This window comes from Coregonus lavaretus (genome assembly GCF_964263955.1).
Source record: "Coregonus lavaretus genome assembly, contig: HAP1_SCAFFOLD_2906, whole genome shotgun sequence".
Lineage (NCBI taxonomy): Eukaryota > Metazoa > Chordata > Actinopteri > Salmoniformes > Salmonidae > Coregonus > Coregonus lavaretus.
The window spans coordinates 1-16,054 of NW_028158824.1; the positions used below are offsets into that span (position 1 = coordinate 1).

The 16,054-nt window shown below is 44.7% G+C and overlaps 1 protein-coding gene and 1 pseudogene across 2 annotated transcripts; both read left to right on the forward strand.

The window, feature by feature from the left end:
- Nucleotides 1-34: 34 nt before the first annotated feature.
- On the forward strand, nt 35-8,772 carry LOC311123551 (apoptosis-stimulating of p53 protein 1-like; the record flags this gene model as incomplete). Its single annotated transcript, XM_084197797.1, has 10 exons — nt 35-124; nt 1,700-1,781; nt 2,198-2,280; nt 2,626-3,049; nt 3,351-4,126; nt 4,299-4,430; nt 4,675-4,808; nt 4,935-5,101; nt 5,502-5,701; nt 6,003-8,772. 10 exons carry the CDS (start codon nt 35-37, stop codon nt 6,042-6,044), a joined length of 2,130 nt encoding a protein of 709 aa, XP_084053923.1. The 3' UTR covers nt 6,045-8,772.
- On the forward strand, nt 6,338-15,873 carry LOC311123548 (L-serine dehydratase/L-threonine deaminase-like; annotated as a pseudogene). The gene is made up of 6 exons: nt 6,338-6,447; nt 11,226-11,433; nt 11,570-11,658; nt 11,891-12,119; nt 12,218-12,348; nt 12,549-15,873. The product of its transcript is annotated as an L-serine dehydratase/L-threonine deaminase-like (transcript).
- The last annotated feature ends 181 nt before the right edge of the window (nt 15,874-16,054 follow it).

Below are 16,054 nucleotides of genomic sequence, written 5' to 3' on the forward strand. Positions count from 1 at the left end.
ATGAAGGGTGCGGTTTGAGGAAGCCCTCCGGCCAATGGAAGGTCTCAGATTTAGACATCATAGTGGACCCGTGGAGCTGAGAGAGGGGCCCCGGTCCCCCTCAGGGGCCCGCAGTGCCCCGACAGTGAGTCTGCAGCCAGGGGCTAGGGCAGCAGAAGGAGAGGGGCTTCAGTAACACGGCTTAATATCAACAACATAAATTTAGATAGTTCTGTACATGCATGTATAACATAGTTATAACTTCTACCTAAAACCAGTTTCACAGCCTTCCATTCTTTTATACAGAATGAAATATACAGATTGAGTGGGGTCTCAGTAACAAGGCCTCAGTAACAGGGCCCTATATTATAATAATATACACATTTCAAGTTTCAAGTTTTTTTCTGTATGTACACGAAACATATGGTATACACCATCCAATGAAATGCTTACTTGCAGGTTCCTTCTCGACAATACAACAACAATAAGACTTAGTAAAAGATAACTACATTGAGTGGGGCCTCAGTAACAGTGCCCTACTGCAACAACATAACATAGGATAACATTTACCTAAAACTAATGCCACACCCTTGCCTTCCCTCCTTATATAAAATATGTACAAGTTGAAATCATTATGTCAACTATTGTGTTCATCTTCAGTAGACCTATGTGAGGTTCCATTTCTTTCTGGCCTAGAACATGTATTTATTTATATTGGAATTCATTGTCACTGTGTGAATATTTATTTGCCCAAAATACCACTGTCGGTATGAATGGCCTCTATTGCATAAGGGGAAATGGTTAGGTAACATGGTTTATTTGAATGGACAAAAATGGACGTATGACGTTAGAGAAGGGGTTACTGCGGCATTGTTCTCCACCTCTTTGAATATAACAAGCCAAACAGGTCTCACAAACAGAACTCACATGCAGTAGAGAGTGAAATGATGGGTTGTCTTTGATGACTTGGGTTGCGCCCCAAATGACACCCTGTTCCATATATAGTGCACTACTTTTGACCAGAGCCCTATGCAGGCCCTGGTCAAAAGTAGTGCCCTATATAGGGAGTATGATGCCATTTCAGGTGTAGCCCTTCTAGTGATCCCCTTTTAATAGGGCTGGGCAGTTGTAATGTTTGAAAGGGAGAGTAGCCAAAGCTCAGTTGGTACAGACACTGCAATAGGTTTAATAGGTAGTCTGGCAGACAGAAAGACAGACAGGATGCAGGGAATAGTTTACCTCCAGACAGACTATGTCTTAGAGAGAGAGAGATCCTCTTGGAGGGATAGACACTCTAATCTCTTTAACCTGATCAGAATCAGGGACCAAAATACACCCAGCACATACACATTGTATTAGAACTGACCCTGTGTCCCTCAGGTCAGTCTGTTGGTATGGAGGGCAACCTGTTCCTGTACTGTGCCAGTCTGTAGGTATGGAGGGCAACCTGTTCCTGTACTGTGTCAGTCTGTAGGTATGGAGGGCAACCTGTTCCTGTACTGTGCCAGTCTGTAGGTATGGAGGGCAACCTGTTCCTGTACTGTGCCAGTCTGTAGGTATGGAGGGCAACCTGTTCCTGTACTGTGCCAGTCTGTAGGTATGGAGGGCAACCTGTTCCTGTACTGTGCCAGTCTGTAGGTATGGAGGGCAACCTGTTCCTGTACTGTGTCAGTCTGTAGGTATGGAGGGCAACCTGTTCCTGTACTGTGCCAGTCTGTAGGTATGGAGGGCAACCTGTTCCTGTACTGTGCCAGTCTGTAGGTATGGAGGGCAACCTGTTCCTGTGCTGTGCCAGTCTGTAGGTATGAGAACACAAGGCAAAGAGAGCAACGTGATCTAGAAATTGAAACGTATTAGCTACAGGTACTAGTTCTTCAGACAGACAGTGTGTTGTGTGTGTAACTGTACTTTCAGTTGCGTCAACATTCTATTGATCACTTCACGAGACAACTAGAATATCACAGCCCATCTTTCTCAACCGTTATCCCGGAACACAGACTATCTACCTGCTGTCTTTCGTTTACCCCTCTCTCTCTCTCTCTTTTTTACCTCTCTCTCTCTCTCTATCTCTCTCTATCTCTCTCTCTCTATCTCTCTCTCTCTCTCTCTCTCTCTCTCTCTCTCTCTCTCTCTCTCTCTACCTCTACCTCTACCTCTACCTCTACCTCTACCTCTACCTCTACCTCTACCTCTACCTCTCCCTCTACCCCTCCTGTAGCCAATGAAGCAGAGTGGCCCACCCTGAGAAAAAGTGTCTCCTCGATCCAACCTTCAGATTGGAGGAACACCAGCCCAGACCAGGTGAGATCCCTGCTCCACCTCCCACTACTACAGTCATTGGGTACATCTCAATAGTCTGTAGTGGCTTCCTATCATCGTCTCCTCTCTTTCATCTGCAATTATATTAAATAACTAACCATTAAAAGCAATTCCTGGTAGGGATTCTCCACCATATTGCTTTCACAGACCCTGTATTTTTTTTATACATGCAGACAAAGGAGAGGACACAAGTAGAGGAAGCCACTTAAAACTATTGAGATGCAGCCGTTTCACTTTTGGCTCTTTCACACACTCCTTGGACTCTCTCCTTCCTACTGTCCTATAATGGATGTTTATCTAACTGGTTCACTGTGTTTCCCTCCACAGAGCCTTGACTCCAGTAAGCTACCAGGTGGATCCGTGTCCAAACCACCACCCATCTACGGGACCTACCCTGCACCTACTGGCCACCCATCTATAATCTGCTCTACCAGCTCCCTGCCCAGGTCTACCCATGCCTCCTTAGCCTGGCAGGGCTCAGCCCCTCCTGGTTTCTCCTCCCAGCAGATCCAGCAGCGTATCTCTTTCCCCCCCAGCCCCACACCCCAGTCAGGCCAGGGGGAGAGGAAGAGGCCTGACCCCCCGCTGGCCGTGGCTGTGAGGCCCTACGTCCCAGACCGGTCCTCCTCCAGGCCTCAGTCCCCCAGGAAGGGCCCTGCCACCATGAACTCCTCCTCCATCTACCACATGTACCTGCAGCAGCCTGCAGCCAAGAGCTACCCAGCAGGAGGCAGGTCTGCTGTCAAAGCAGGTAAACCCTTCAATCGATGAACATAATATTTTTTTAAGAGTCAGTCAGACCTGGGTTCTAATAGTATTTGATTGCCTTCCAATAATTAAGCTGCACTTGATTGAGCATGCCTGGCACAGTGGGACCAATGTAATAGTTCCAAGAGTGCAAAGCACTCCAGGGAGGCTCAATCAAACTCTCAAAGTATTTGAAGAAAACAAATAGCATTTGAACCCTGGCCTGATTCAGATAATGCTTGACTTTCCTGTTGGGTCTCAATCTGTATGGCTCAATATTAATATCCATCTCCTTTTGTTTGAAGTGTATGGGAAACCAGTGCTTCCCTCCAGCACCTCTCCCTCCCCTGTGCCCTTCCAGCACGGGGCCCTGTCCCCAAGAGGAGGGAGTGGAGAGGACATGGTGGACAGGGAAGGGGACACCACAGAGGGTAGACTCCTACTCCCTCCCAGTGTGGAAAACATCCCGCGGCCCCTGAGCCCCACCAAGCTGACCCCCGTGGCCCACTCCCCACTGCGCTACCAGAGCGACTCTGACCTGGAGGTCCTGCGCCGGCGGCTGACCAACGCACCGCGCCCGCTGAAGAAACGCAGCTCCATCACAGAGCCAGAGGGCCCCACCGGACCCAACATCCAGAAGCTCCTGTACCAGCGCTTCAACACCCTGGCCGGGGGCATGGAGGGCAGCAACAGCACCCCCTTCTACCAGCCCGTCTTTATGGGTGGTGTCCTGGGATGTCCTGACGTAGACAACATCAACACTTCTAACGGGAACCTGATGGAGACCGCGTCCCTGGTCGTCACTGCGGCAGACGGTCCCAACTCAGACCATCGCCGGTCCCCTTTCATGTCCCCTTCCTTTGACTCAAATGAGAACCATCGGCAGAGGACACCCCCACCCAGTGAGACCGCTCCCCGCCTACCCAGCCCCCAGCCTAGCCTGGAAGACAACAACAACAACAACCAACCTGGTCCTACAAGCACCACCTCCACTCCCAGGCCCAGCCCCATCCCAGAGGCCTCGGCTCCCCAACAGAAAGACACCTCTCCCCGGACTGTCACACCCTCTGCACTGCCTAAGGTCAGCCTGCGGAGCCACAGCTCCATAATGTAACAGCATGCTTCCTTTCTGTATGTCATAATTCATAGGGTCAAGAGTTTCTCCTGGTCAGGTCACAGGGTCAGCAAAAAAAACAATTAAGGTGCCACCAGCCACCTGTGTATTAGCCAGAGAGTAACTCTACTTTCTCTAGAGGACTAACCTGAAGAAGCCTGAGTCAGAGCGGACAGGCCACGGGCTGCGGGTCAAGTTCAACCCCCTGGCCCTGCTACTGGACGCCTCTCTGGAGGGAGAGTTTGACTTGGTGCAGAGGATCATCTATGAGGTAATCATAGGCTCTTCAATTGAATTCAAACTTTATTGTCCCAGAAGAGAAATTCATTGTGTTGAGTCTTCTCCTTTTACATGCCAGTCTGTCAGCCTGTGAGGGATTTCAAACTGACTTCTAAATCGTCTGCTCTTTAAAAATGTTAATGGCTTTTGTGACTGTTGATATAAAAATTGCTTTATCAATACATTTATTTGATTCATGAAATAAATGTGCTTGATTTATCCTTTCCCCCATGCAGGTTGAGAACCCCAGCACAGCCAATGACGAGGGCATCACCCCCCTGCACAATGCTGTATGTGCTGGACGTCACCACATCGTCAAGTTCCTGCTCGACTTTGGGGTCAACGTCAATGCTGCTGACAGCGACGGATGGTGAGGACAAACACTGTGACCATTTCTCATTGACCTTTTTCTTTCACTTTCTCTCTTCTCTTTCTGTTAAACCTTAGCTGCATTTAAAATGGTCAAGACTTCACAATGTGTCTGTCATGTGTCCAGGACCCCACTACACTGTGCGGCTTCCTGTAACAGTGGGCATCTCTGTAAGCTGCTGGTGGAGTCGGGGGCGGCCATCTTTGCCACCACCATCAGTGACGTGGAGACAGCGGCTGATAAGTGTGAGGAGATGGAGGACGGATACACACAGTGTTCCCAGTTCCTCTTCGGTGAGTTGTGTTATATAGAGAGACATGCGGCTCCTGTCTACGAACAACCCCTAGCCCCTATATCCTTACGCACTTTTGTAGATCTGTGGGGCTCAAAAGAGAGCTATGGGTCCTGTCCCCAAAACAACCCTTAACCCTACAGCCTACACTCTAGGCACTCGGGCTAGGATATGTAGAATTGGATAGGTATTAGCAATATGTCGAAAGCTCCATCTAATTTATATGAAGGCAAGGCAAAGCATCAACCTTGGTACCCGTCCAATCCTTTCAGACCTACACTAGGGGCAAGGAGGTACGGACGAGGGGTTATTTCTGGATAGGGACATTATTTGTATAAGGAAGGTTCAATAGTGTTTCCTTCCATGTGAACTGACCCTCTTTCTCTCTGTCCGTCCTCCAGAGCTGCAGGAGAAGCTGGGTGTGATGAATAAAGGGTCTGTGTATGCTCTGTGGGACTACGAGGCCCAGAGCTCAGACGAGCTGTCCTTCCACGAGGGAGACGCCATCACCACTCTGAGTCGCAGGGACGATGCTGAGACAGAGTGGTGGTGGGCCAGGCTACATGACAAGGAGGGCTACGTGCCACGCAACCTGCTAGGGGTAAGGACAGCCACCATGATGGATACTACTATGGTCTGAATCACCAGGACGTTAATATCATAGAGATCCTGTAATTCTGTTTAATTCTGTGGTTAATATGTTGTATCTAGGTATATAGATTTCCTCAATCTTGTTTGAAATTAGATGTTAAATGTTAGTTGAATTGGTTAGGATCCCAAATGACAGAAGCGGCATCTCAAAATATTTGGTAATAAATCCTAAGTTGTACCTGCCTGTAGAAGATGAATTTCCATGATCGGAAAATACAATTAATAATAACGTTTTCTTCTTCTTCTTACAGTTGTATCCAAGGATCAAGCCTAGACAACGTTCTCTGGCATAGAGAAGACAGTGCACGTTGCTGAGAAGGCAGTGCACGTTGTTGCGCTGTGACTGGGCCCTCTCTCTGTGCCAGTCTGTGCCACCCCAGAACAAAGGACAAGGGCCAGGGCATGGACAGAGGGGGCCATATCCGGACAGAGACAGACAGACAGGCTCGGTATTGGTGGTCACTTAACAAAGAGGAAGTAGAGGCAGTATCCACGGCCCAGAGATCTCTCTGTCTGCATTTTTTAAGGTTTTGCACCCCCCCGTCATTGGATCATGAAGCAATGAAGCTCACTGGACCATGAAGCAATGAACGACTCCAACCGCCCTGCCACCACCTACTCATTCAGAGAATACTCTGAGCAGAGCTTCCCTCTTCCCCCTCTCACTCAGTGTTTGTCTCCTGTGTGTCAGTCAGAGTAAGGACTTGAATGTGATGATCTCAGAGAAGGGAGCAGAGGACATGGGCAGTCATGACTTAGTAAATGTGGGTTTTGCAGTAAGTGCTGTTAGGAGATCAGAGTTCAAACCCTGGAGGTCAAATCTTCAGGGTTTCAACAGAGGAAAGAAGGGAACAGATAAGATAATGTTTTTACAAGATGAGAAAAGGAAGGAAAGTGAAAGAAGGTGTTATTCAAAGACTTTGAAGGCTGGTTAAAGCTACTAAAATATTTGTGGAATGTTTAAAACAGTCATACAATGTTGGTGTTATTTTTGCAAACCAAAATGTGTTCTGAAGGAATGAGTGGAAGATGTAGTGCTGGGATGGGAACGTGAGAGGGGCTGCGTTCTGTTCTACAGATGCAATAACTATGAAGCTAACAATGGGTGTGAATTTAAACTAAGCTCATCAAACACTCATAAGCCTACAATATATAAATGCTTTATCACCTAAAAAGGCCTATAGTTGGATCTCTCTTTGGAGTTCGTATTAATATTGAGTTACATTTTGGCAGACGTTTGTTCCCTATTTTTGTTTTAGGTTGGTTGTTGTCTATTTAATACCTATAAGGCGAAGTGATACACATTTAGATCACTGAGTATAGGCATACCACAGGAGGTTGGTGGCACCTTAATTGGGGAGGTTGGACTTGTGGTAATCGCTGGAGCGGAATAGTGGAATGGTATCAAAAACAGCAAACACATGGTTTCCATGTGTTTGATGCCATTCCATTTGCTCCGTTCCAGCCATTATTGTGAGACGTCCTCCCCTCAGCAGCCTCCACTGAGCCATACTGTACTGTCTTTGGTATAGCCTACCTGTTGACCGACGCTGGCTTGATCTATAGCTTGTGTATTACCATCAGTTCTATCGGATAGTTTATGTGACAAAACAAACACCAAACAGTATGTATCATGAAATGTAAATGTACACAATAATATTATTAATTATTTTTTTTTACATATATTGAACAAAAATATAAATGTAACATGTAAAGTGTTGGTCCCATGTTACATAAGCTGAAATAAAAGAAATGTTCTATATGCACAAAAAGCTTATTTCTCTAAAATGTTATGCAGAAATGTGTTTACATCTGCGTGCTCGTCATCCTCACCAGGGTCTTGGTCTCCTTGGTCTGACTGCAGTTCAGCGTCCTAACCGACTTCAGTGGGCAAATGCTCACCTTCGATGCCCACTGGCACGCTGGAAAAGTGTGCTCTTCACAGATGAATCCCGGTTTGAACTGTACTGGGCAGATGGCAGATGTGTGGGCGAGCGGTTTGCTGATGTCAACGTTGTGAACAGAGTGCCCCATGGTGGCGGTGGGGTTATGGTTTGGGCAGGCATAAGCTACGGACAACGAACACAATTGCATTTTATTGAGGGAAATTTGAATGCACAGAGATACCGTGACGAGATCCTGAGGCCCATTGTCGTGCCATTCAGCCACCACCATCACCTCATGTTTCAGCATGAATGCACGGCCCCATGTCGCAAGGATCTGTACACAATTCCTGGAACCTGAAAATGTCCCAGTTCTTCCATGGCCTGCATACTCACCAGACATGTTACCCATTGAGCATGTTTGGGATGCTCTGGATCGACGTGTACAACAGCGTGTTCCAGTTCCCGCCAATATCCAGCAACTTTGTGCAGCCATTGAAGAGGAGTGAGACAACATTCCACAGGCCACAATCAACAGCCTGATCAACTATACGCGAAGGAGATGTGTCGCGCTGCATGAGGCAAATGGTGGTCACACCAGATACTGACTGGTTTTCTGATCCACACCTCTACTCTTTTTTTTTCTTCTTTTTTTTTCTCGATATCTGTGACAAACATGCATATCTGTTTTCCCAGTCATTTGAAAGCCATAGATTAGGGCCTAATTAATGTATTTCAATTGACTGATTTCCTTACAGGAACTGTAACTCAGTAAAATCTTTGAAATTGTTGCATGTTGCAGTTATATTTTTGTTCAGTGTAGAATGTTATAACTTACATTTCACAATGATATGCACAATGCTGACATTGGCTACAGTCTTCATACAGTCCACCAAACAAGAGTTAATAATTAATTCATGATCTATCCCACCTCTGGGCTAAACATTGACCAGTATCTGCCTGACAGGTGCAGTTTTCTGTGAAGGTCAAGGAGCAATCGTACTGAGAGCCGCAGTAGGTTATCTTGGCACAAAGTTGCACCATTACAAACTGAATTGTACTACAGTAGCCTACTTCTTACCTACTGTATTTTCTGTGGACTGGGCACATAGGTGTGAAAATAAAACCCTGAATTTGCGCATAGTTTCATAGTTGTTGACTAATCGTCTATCAAGGGACTTGAGCCATCATGGCAAATCCAGAAGCCTTTCACATAAATAAATGGAAAGTTCCCAACTCTCTGGTTCATTCAGAATCTGCGGTATTGGACACGTGTCAAAAGGTAAGCATGTTCAAAACGGTTGAAGATAAATGACCATAAATAATTTCACATCTATAGGTCTAATTGAATACACAGTTAGAATATTACTTTAGTAACATTTCAACGATTAGTGTTTCACACAAGTGATGGGTCTATATGAATCCACTTGAAACAGACAAACAACTTCACATAAACCTTTAAATTACACACATCATGGAATATTGGAAATGGACACCATTAGAACTGATTTGTTTACTGCGGTTTAAACCCTTGTCCGACAGTACCTCCTAGTGTTGTCCAGACAAGATGTGATTCAATGCTGCCTTGAGTTCATGATGATACAGAGGATAGGGAGAGACCTTTCCATATTTTAGGCTATAAATTACACGCTCCTAGTTTGAATTTGTCCAAAGAATACTATCATCTGATCAATTACATTATTATTTTGTTCATTTCTAGGTTGCAGGACCAGAGTCCAAAGGAGTTGTTTGCTCCTCAGGTAGTAAAAGAATGATGGTATACTGTATATCAGGGGTAGGCAACCCTGTTCCTGGAGTGCCGCAGGTACTGCAGGATTTTGTTCCAACTAGGCACCACACCTGACCAACTGAGCGAATTGATCAGTTCAGTGATTGCCTAAATTCAACACACCTGGTTTTCCAGGTTGGTTCAATCAAAAACATGACGTGCCTGCGGCACTCCGGGACCAGGGTGTCGGAAGTTTACATACACTTAGGTTGGAGTCATTAAAACTTGTTTTTCAACCACTCCACAAATTTCTTGTTAACAAACTATAGTTTTGGCAAGTCGGTTAGGACATCTACTTTGTGCATGACACAAGTAATTTTTCCAACAATTGTTTACAGACAGATTATTTCTCTTATAATTCACTGTATCACAATTCCAGTGGGTCAGAAGTTTACATACACTAAGTTGACTGTGCCTTTAAACAGCTTGGAAAATTCCCAAAAATGATGTCATGGCTTTAGAAGCTTCTGATAGGCTAATTGACATGATTTGAGTCAATTGGAGGTGTACCTGTGGATGTATTTCAAGGCCTACCATCAAACTCAGTGCCTCTTTGCTTGACATCATGGGAAAATCAAAAGAAATCAGCCAAGACCTCAGAAAAAAAGTTGTAGACCTCCACAAGTCTGGTTCATCCTTGGGAGCAATTTCCAAACGCCTGAAGGTACCACGTTCATCTGTATAAACAATAGTATGCAAGTATAAACACCATGGGACCACACAGCCGTCATACTGCTCAGGAAGGAGACGTGTTCTGTCTCCTAGAGATTAATGTACTTTGGTGCGAAAAGTGCAAATCAATCCCAGAACAACAGCAAAGGACCTTGTGAAGATGCTGGAGGAAACAAGTACAAAAGTATCTATTTCCACAGTAAAACAAGTCCTATATCGACATAACCTGAAAGGCTGCTCAGCAAGGAAGAAGCCACTGCTCCAAAACCACCATAAAAAAGCCAGACTACGGTTTGCAACTGCACATGGGGACAAAGATCGTACTTTTTGGAGAAATGTCCTCTGGTCTGATGAAACAAAAATAGAACTGTTTGGCCATAATGACCATCGTTGTGTTTGGAGGCAAAAGGGGGCAACTTGCAAGCCGAAGAACACCATCCCAACCGTGAAGCACGGGGGTGGCAGCATCATGCTGTGGCGGTGCCTTGCCGCAGGAGGGACTGGTGAACTTCACAAAATAGATGGCATCATGAGGAAGGAAAATTATGTGGATATATTGAAGCAACATCTCAAGACATCAGTCAGGAAGTTAAAGCTTGGTCGCAAATAGGTCTTCCAAATGGACAATGACCCCAAGCATACTTCCAAAGTTGTGGCAAAATGGCTTAAGGACAACAAAGTCAAGGTATTGGAGTAGCCATCACAAATCCCTGACCTCAATCCTATAGAAAATGTGTGGGCAGAACTGAAAAAGCGTGTGCGAGCAAGGAGGCCTACAAACCTGACTCAGGAATGGGCCAAAATTCACCCAACTTATTGTGGGAAGCTTGTGGAAGGCTACCCGAAACGTTTGACTCAAGTTAAACAATTTAAAGGCAATGCTAACAAATACTAATTGAGTGTATGTAAACGTCTGACCCACTGGGAATGTGATGAAAGAAATAAAAGCTGAAATAAATAATTATCTCTACTATTATTCTGACATTTCACATTCTTAAAATAAAGTGGCGATCCTAACTGACCTAAGACAGGGAATGTTTACTAGGATTAAATGTCAGGAATTGTGAAAAACTTAGTTTAAATATATTTGGCTAAGGTGTATGTAGACTTCCGACTTCAACTGTATATAGACCATTAATAATATTCCCAAATCATCCCAACATTCCTCATTATGACGATATCTTTATATTGTGTTCAAGTGGCAATGCTGGGATGGCCACGGCCTATGTGGCATGCAAACTAAACATTCCAGCAACTGTCATTGTGTCTTCATCCACATCTGAACTGATCAGGGAGAAACTGAAGGACCAGGGAGCCACGGCCAGAGTAGTGGGCAAGGTAAGCCCGCCAATTAGTGACCGTCTCTCCACTCAATACTTTTTGTCAGCCTTATAATTGAAGACTGATTTACTTGTAGACTATGTCTGTTCCCCCATGTGTGTGTTGCCATTTTTGTCTCATTCTGCCTGTTCAGGTGTGGGATGATGCTAATGATGAGGCCCTGCGTCTGACCCAGACTGATGGCCTGACCTACGTCCCACCCTTTGACCATCCTCTGCTCTGGTGAGAAGGTACTTCAGTCAGACCAGTCCTTAACTGAGCCTGTAGTAAGGGGCACCTTTGTTCCAGACCTGTTGTTGAAATTAACACCATTCTTCATTTATTTTGATTTGACTGTTTCCCCCCCCCCTTAACCTATTTTTTGCTCCTTTTCCCCCTTCCTATTTTGTGTATGATGACACATTTTGTTTGTAAAATAATATTTAAATCCATTTTGATTTGATTCCCCCCCAAGGCAAGGCCATGCCAGTATTGTGAGAGAGATCAAGGCCTCTCTTCCATCCAAGCCTGGGGCTGTAGTTTTATCTGTGTGGGGAGGGAGGGCTGCTCTGTGGGGTGGTGAAGGGCATGAAAGAGGTGGGCTGGGGCAGTGTGCCCATCATCTGCATGGAGACTGAGGGAGCAGACTGTTTTAACGCAGCAGTGAAGGCTGGCAAGATAGTCACCCTCCCTGACATCACCAGGTGAGAAGAGAACAGAGATTAAATGGAGATTTTCATTTATCATTATGTTGTACTCAAATCCATTCCATTCTAATGATCTGTGATGGTTGTATTGTCAGTGAGGCCAAATGTCTGGGTTCAAAGGCTGTGTGCAGGCAGGCCTTTGAGTACAGTAAGGGGGGCAACATGAACATCATATCAGAGCTGGTCATTGACCAGCACGCCCTGCAAGCAGTGGAGACCTTCCTGGGTGAGTGTTGTACCAGCCGTCACTGTTCTCAGATGGAGCATTCTAGAATCAGTAGGAATGTTTAATACATCCCTATACATTACTCTGCATTGAGGTATAGTTTTATTCTAAAAGAAACGTAGCTACGGGTTACAACTACGACTAAATATTTTCTGTTTGCATGTATGCTTGCTTGTGTGTGTGCCTGTGTGTGTGTCCAGATGAGGAGCGTGTGCTGGTGGAGCTGGCCTGCGGGGCTGCGTTTGCGGCTGTATACTGTGGGGTCATCCAGACACTGCAGGGTGGGGGCCGGCTGCCCATTCCCCTAGCAGGGCTGCTGGTGATGATCGTCTGTGGAGGCAGCAGCATCAACCAGGCACAGCTGCAACATCTCAGGAAAGTCCTCAACAGATGAACACAGGAAATGGAACCATAGAATTAGATAAACCATAAAAGAACATAGCCATGGAACCATATAATTAGAATTGGAAGGTCCAAAACACATGAACATGGAACTCTGCTACATCCCAAATGGCACCATATTCCCTATATATAGTGTAGGGGATGGGGTGCCATTTGGGACGTAGACCTAGCCTAGTACCATAGTACAGGGTTTCCCAAAGTTGGTACTGGGGCCCGCCCGAGTTTGGGAAACCCTGCCATAGTAGATTGAACAATAGTATAGTTGGCTACAGCACATACAGTAAGGACAAGGCTATTGGACTCCCACCAGGTCATGGCTCCAGACTGTGTTAATGAAAGATTATGAGGACGGATTCTTAATAGTTTTTGATTACAGCTTTTTAACCCGTTGTATACATTTTCACAATGTTGACCAATACTACCCCAAGTTTCTCAGCTTTGTAATCAGTGCCAAATTTGGAAAATTTCTGACAACCTTTTTTTTCATGGTTATTATTAGTGTACATTTGAGGCACCATTCAAATGCAGTTACTAGTTGTGACCAACAGGTGGTACCTCTTGTCACTGAGAAGATGCAGTCAGAGACGATAGAGAAAGCAAGACATTTCATAGGTTACTTTTTTCTACTTGGTGCCTGGCAAATAAACTAAGTAGACCAGACCCAGCTGCAATCGCATTGTTGCCTATGGGAGAGCCACCCCTAAAGTAGATTGGAACTGTGCCTATTCTTTTCAATGGTAAAAGGCCTTTTTGCGTTATCTTTATATTCCGCAATCTTTGATGCAGTACCTTCGACCAACCAAAGACCAGTGGAACTGGTAGGCTATACTAAGACACGCTTAGATTGCTTTCCTTCTGACACCATTCTGTTTATATCAGCTATAACCATGAATGATCTAGTATTCCATTGTTTATGATATACATGTAGGCTACTCTATTGTTTAAGCTGTCATGGTTGATGAGACACAGTCTTAACAAACCAACGTGGCTATGTTAAACAGATATCAGTAGCAGCCTCATATAAAACCAATCATAAAATAATCTCAAACAGTCATGGAAAAAGCTCATGTTTAGGCTACTTCAATAGAAGTGTTCACTTTCGATTTTTTAACTACCACTATTTTGACAAGCTGTGTTGAATTGAAGAATGTCTGCTATTGGGATCGGCTAATTACAAGCTATGAGGTCTCTAAAGGTAAATATTTAATGATCAAAAGCCCCTTGGGCTATCTTCTGAAGAGCAGAGTGTGTGGAGGATAGATCCTGTATCTTTAAAAGCTATGGACTGGAATACCAAGTCTTACTCTTCCACACACATAATTCTGCCCATCCATAATGTCAACACATATGCCAGGGCTGCCCAACCCTCTTCCTGGAGATCTACTGTCCTGTAGGTTTTCAGTCCAACCCTAATTTAGCGTATCTGAATCAGCTAGTTAAGGACTTGTTGAGCAGCTAATTAGTAGAATCCGGTGTGTTAAATTAGGGTTGGACTGAACCCACAGGACGGTAGATCTCCAGGAAGTGGGTTGGGCATCCCTGGCATATGCCGTGTGTGAGCATATACTATATGTATATAAAGATGTAATATCTGCTTCTACCTATAGTAGCCTCGTGTGTTTCACTGTCTGAGAGTATGTATTAAGCACTATCGTCTCCCAAGCTACAGTGTCATAAGGAAACACCATAGAATGGAATGGCATGGCTGCTGATGTGAGTTTATTGAATGTGACAGTTTTACTGCACACTTAGGACACAGTTCACCAAGGCCCTAGGTCAGTCACAGGCCCTAGGTCAGTCACAGCTCTAACAGGCCTTTATGTTGCTTCATGAATTTAAGTATGATTTCCAGCATGAGTAGAACAATTAAAGACTATATAGTAAAATAAGGTAAGCTTAGAGTTATCAGTTTGATATAAGCTGTAGAAATGGAAAGTAAGGTGTTTATTTTTCTTATTTTGTTTTGGTCACTGATATTTTGGAAAGGACAGTCATTGAGAACCACTAATGCTGTGTCTACACAAGCAGCCCAATTCTGATATTTTTCCCACTAATTGGTCTTTTGACCAATCACATCAGTCTCTTTTCACGTCAGATATTTTTCAGAGCTGATCTGATTGGTCAATTATTGGAGTATTAAGGGTTAATCTGAGATCAGATCAGAAGCTTGATCCCCACCTCCCATAAGTGGACATCCCCGAGATTCACTGATGCTACATCCCAAAATGGCACCCTATTCAATGTACACAATTTTTCTGGTCAAAGGTAGTGCACTATGTAAGGAATAGGGTGCCATTTGGAAAGTACAGGGTGGTACAACAATATACTGTACGATAATTGGCATACTATATTCTGTGTTACTCTAATGGAGTTTTTTTTTTTTTTTTTTTTGTCATTTAGCAGAAGCTCTTATCCAGAGCGACTTACAGTTAGTGCATACATTACTTAATTTTTTTTCATACCCCCCCGTGGGAAACGAACCCACATCCCCTGCCGGCCATTCCCTCCCCTACCCTAGACGACGCTGGGCCAATTGTGCGCCGCCCCATGGGTCTCCCGGTCGCAGCCGGCTACAACAGAGCCTGGATTCGAACCAGGATCTCTAGTGGCACAGCTAGCACTGCGATGCTGTGCCTTAGACCACTGCGCCACTCGGGAGGAGTTAAAGGAAGAATGTAACGCTGTACGCCGTTTTCATTGAAAACTATCACACGTGTGGAAATACACAATGTGTTCCTAATGTTCATTGTGGATGAAAGAAATGTGGGATCTTTGGTTTGAAAAAAAAAAAAGCACAGTTCTGTATGTTTGATATATGAAAGATTTGAGAGAGGGTGCAGAGAGCTGCATAGTTTGCCTGTCTGCTGAAGAATGTTTCCTTTGTTCTGTTAGCTATAGGTCTAATACAGTAGACTATTTATAGAAATAGTCTTTCAGTCCAACTTCATTCATCTCAGGCGTTTTTAAACAAAGCGTGACATACTACGGTACCAATCATTAATCCTCCATCAATCACAACCTTTGATGTCTAGATGTACTGTGTGTGTGTAAACAAGGCTTGGTGGATTTCTCCTTTTGTTTAAAACTATAAATCAACTGGAAATAAAATCTTTGTTTGCTTCAGTGAAGTTTTATCTGCATTATAAAGAGCTCTTACACATCTCCACGGTAAAGTTATAGGTTGTAGAGGCATTGTCTGGTTGGCTTTACTGCACAGAGGTGGGCAATCCTCCTTACAAATGTGCTGGTCTCAGGAATAGCAACAAAAGATCACTACGAAGTCAACAAGTCTACATATTTGACC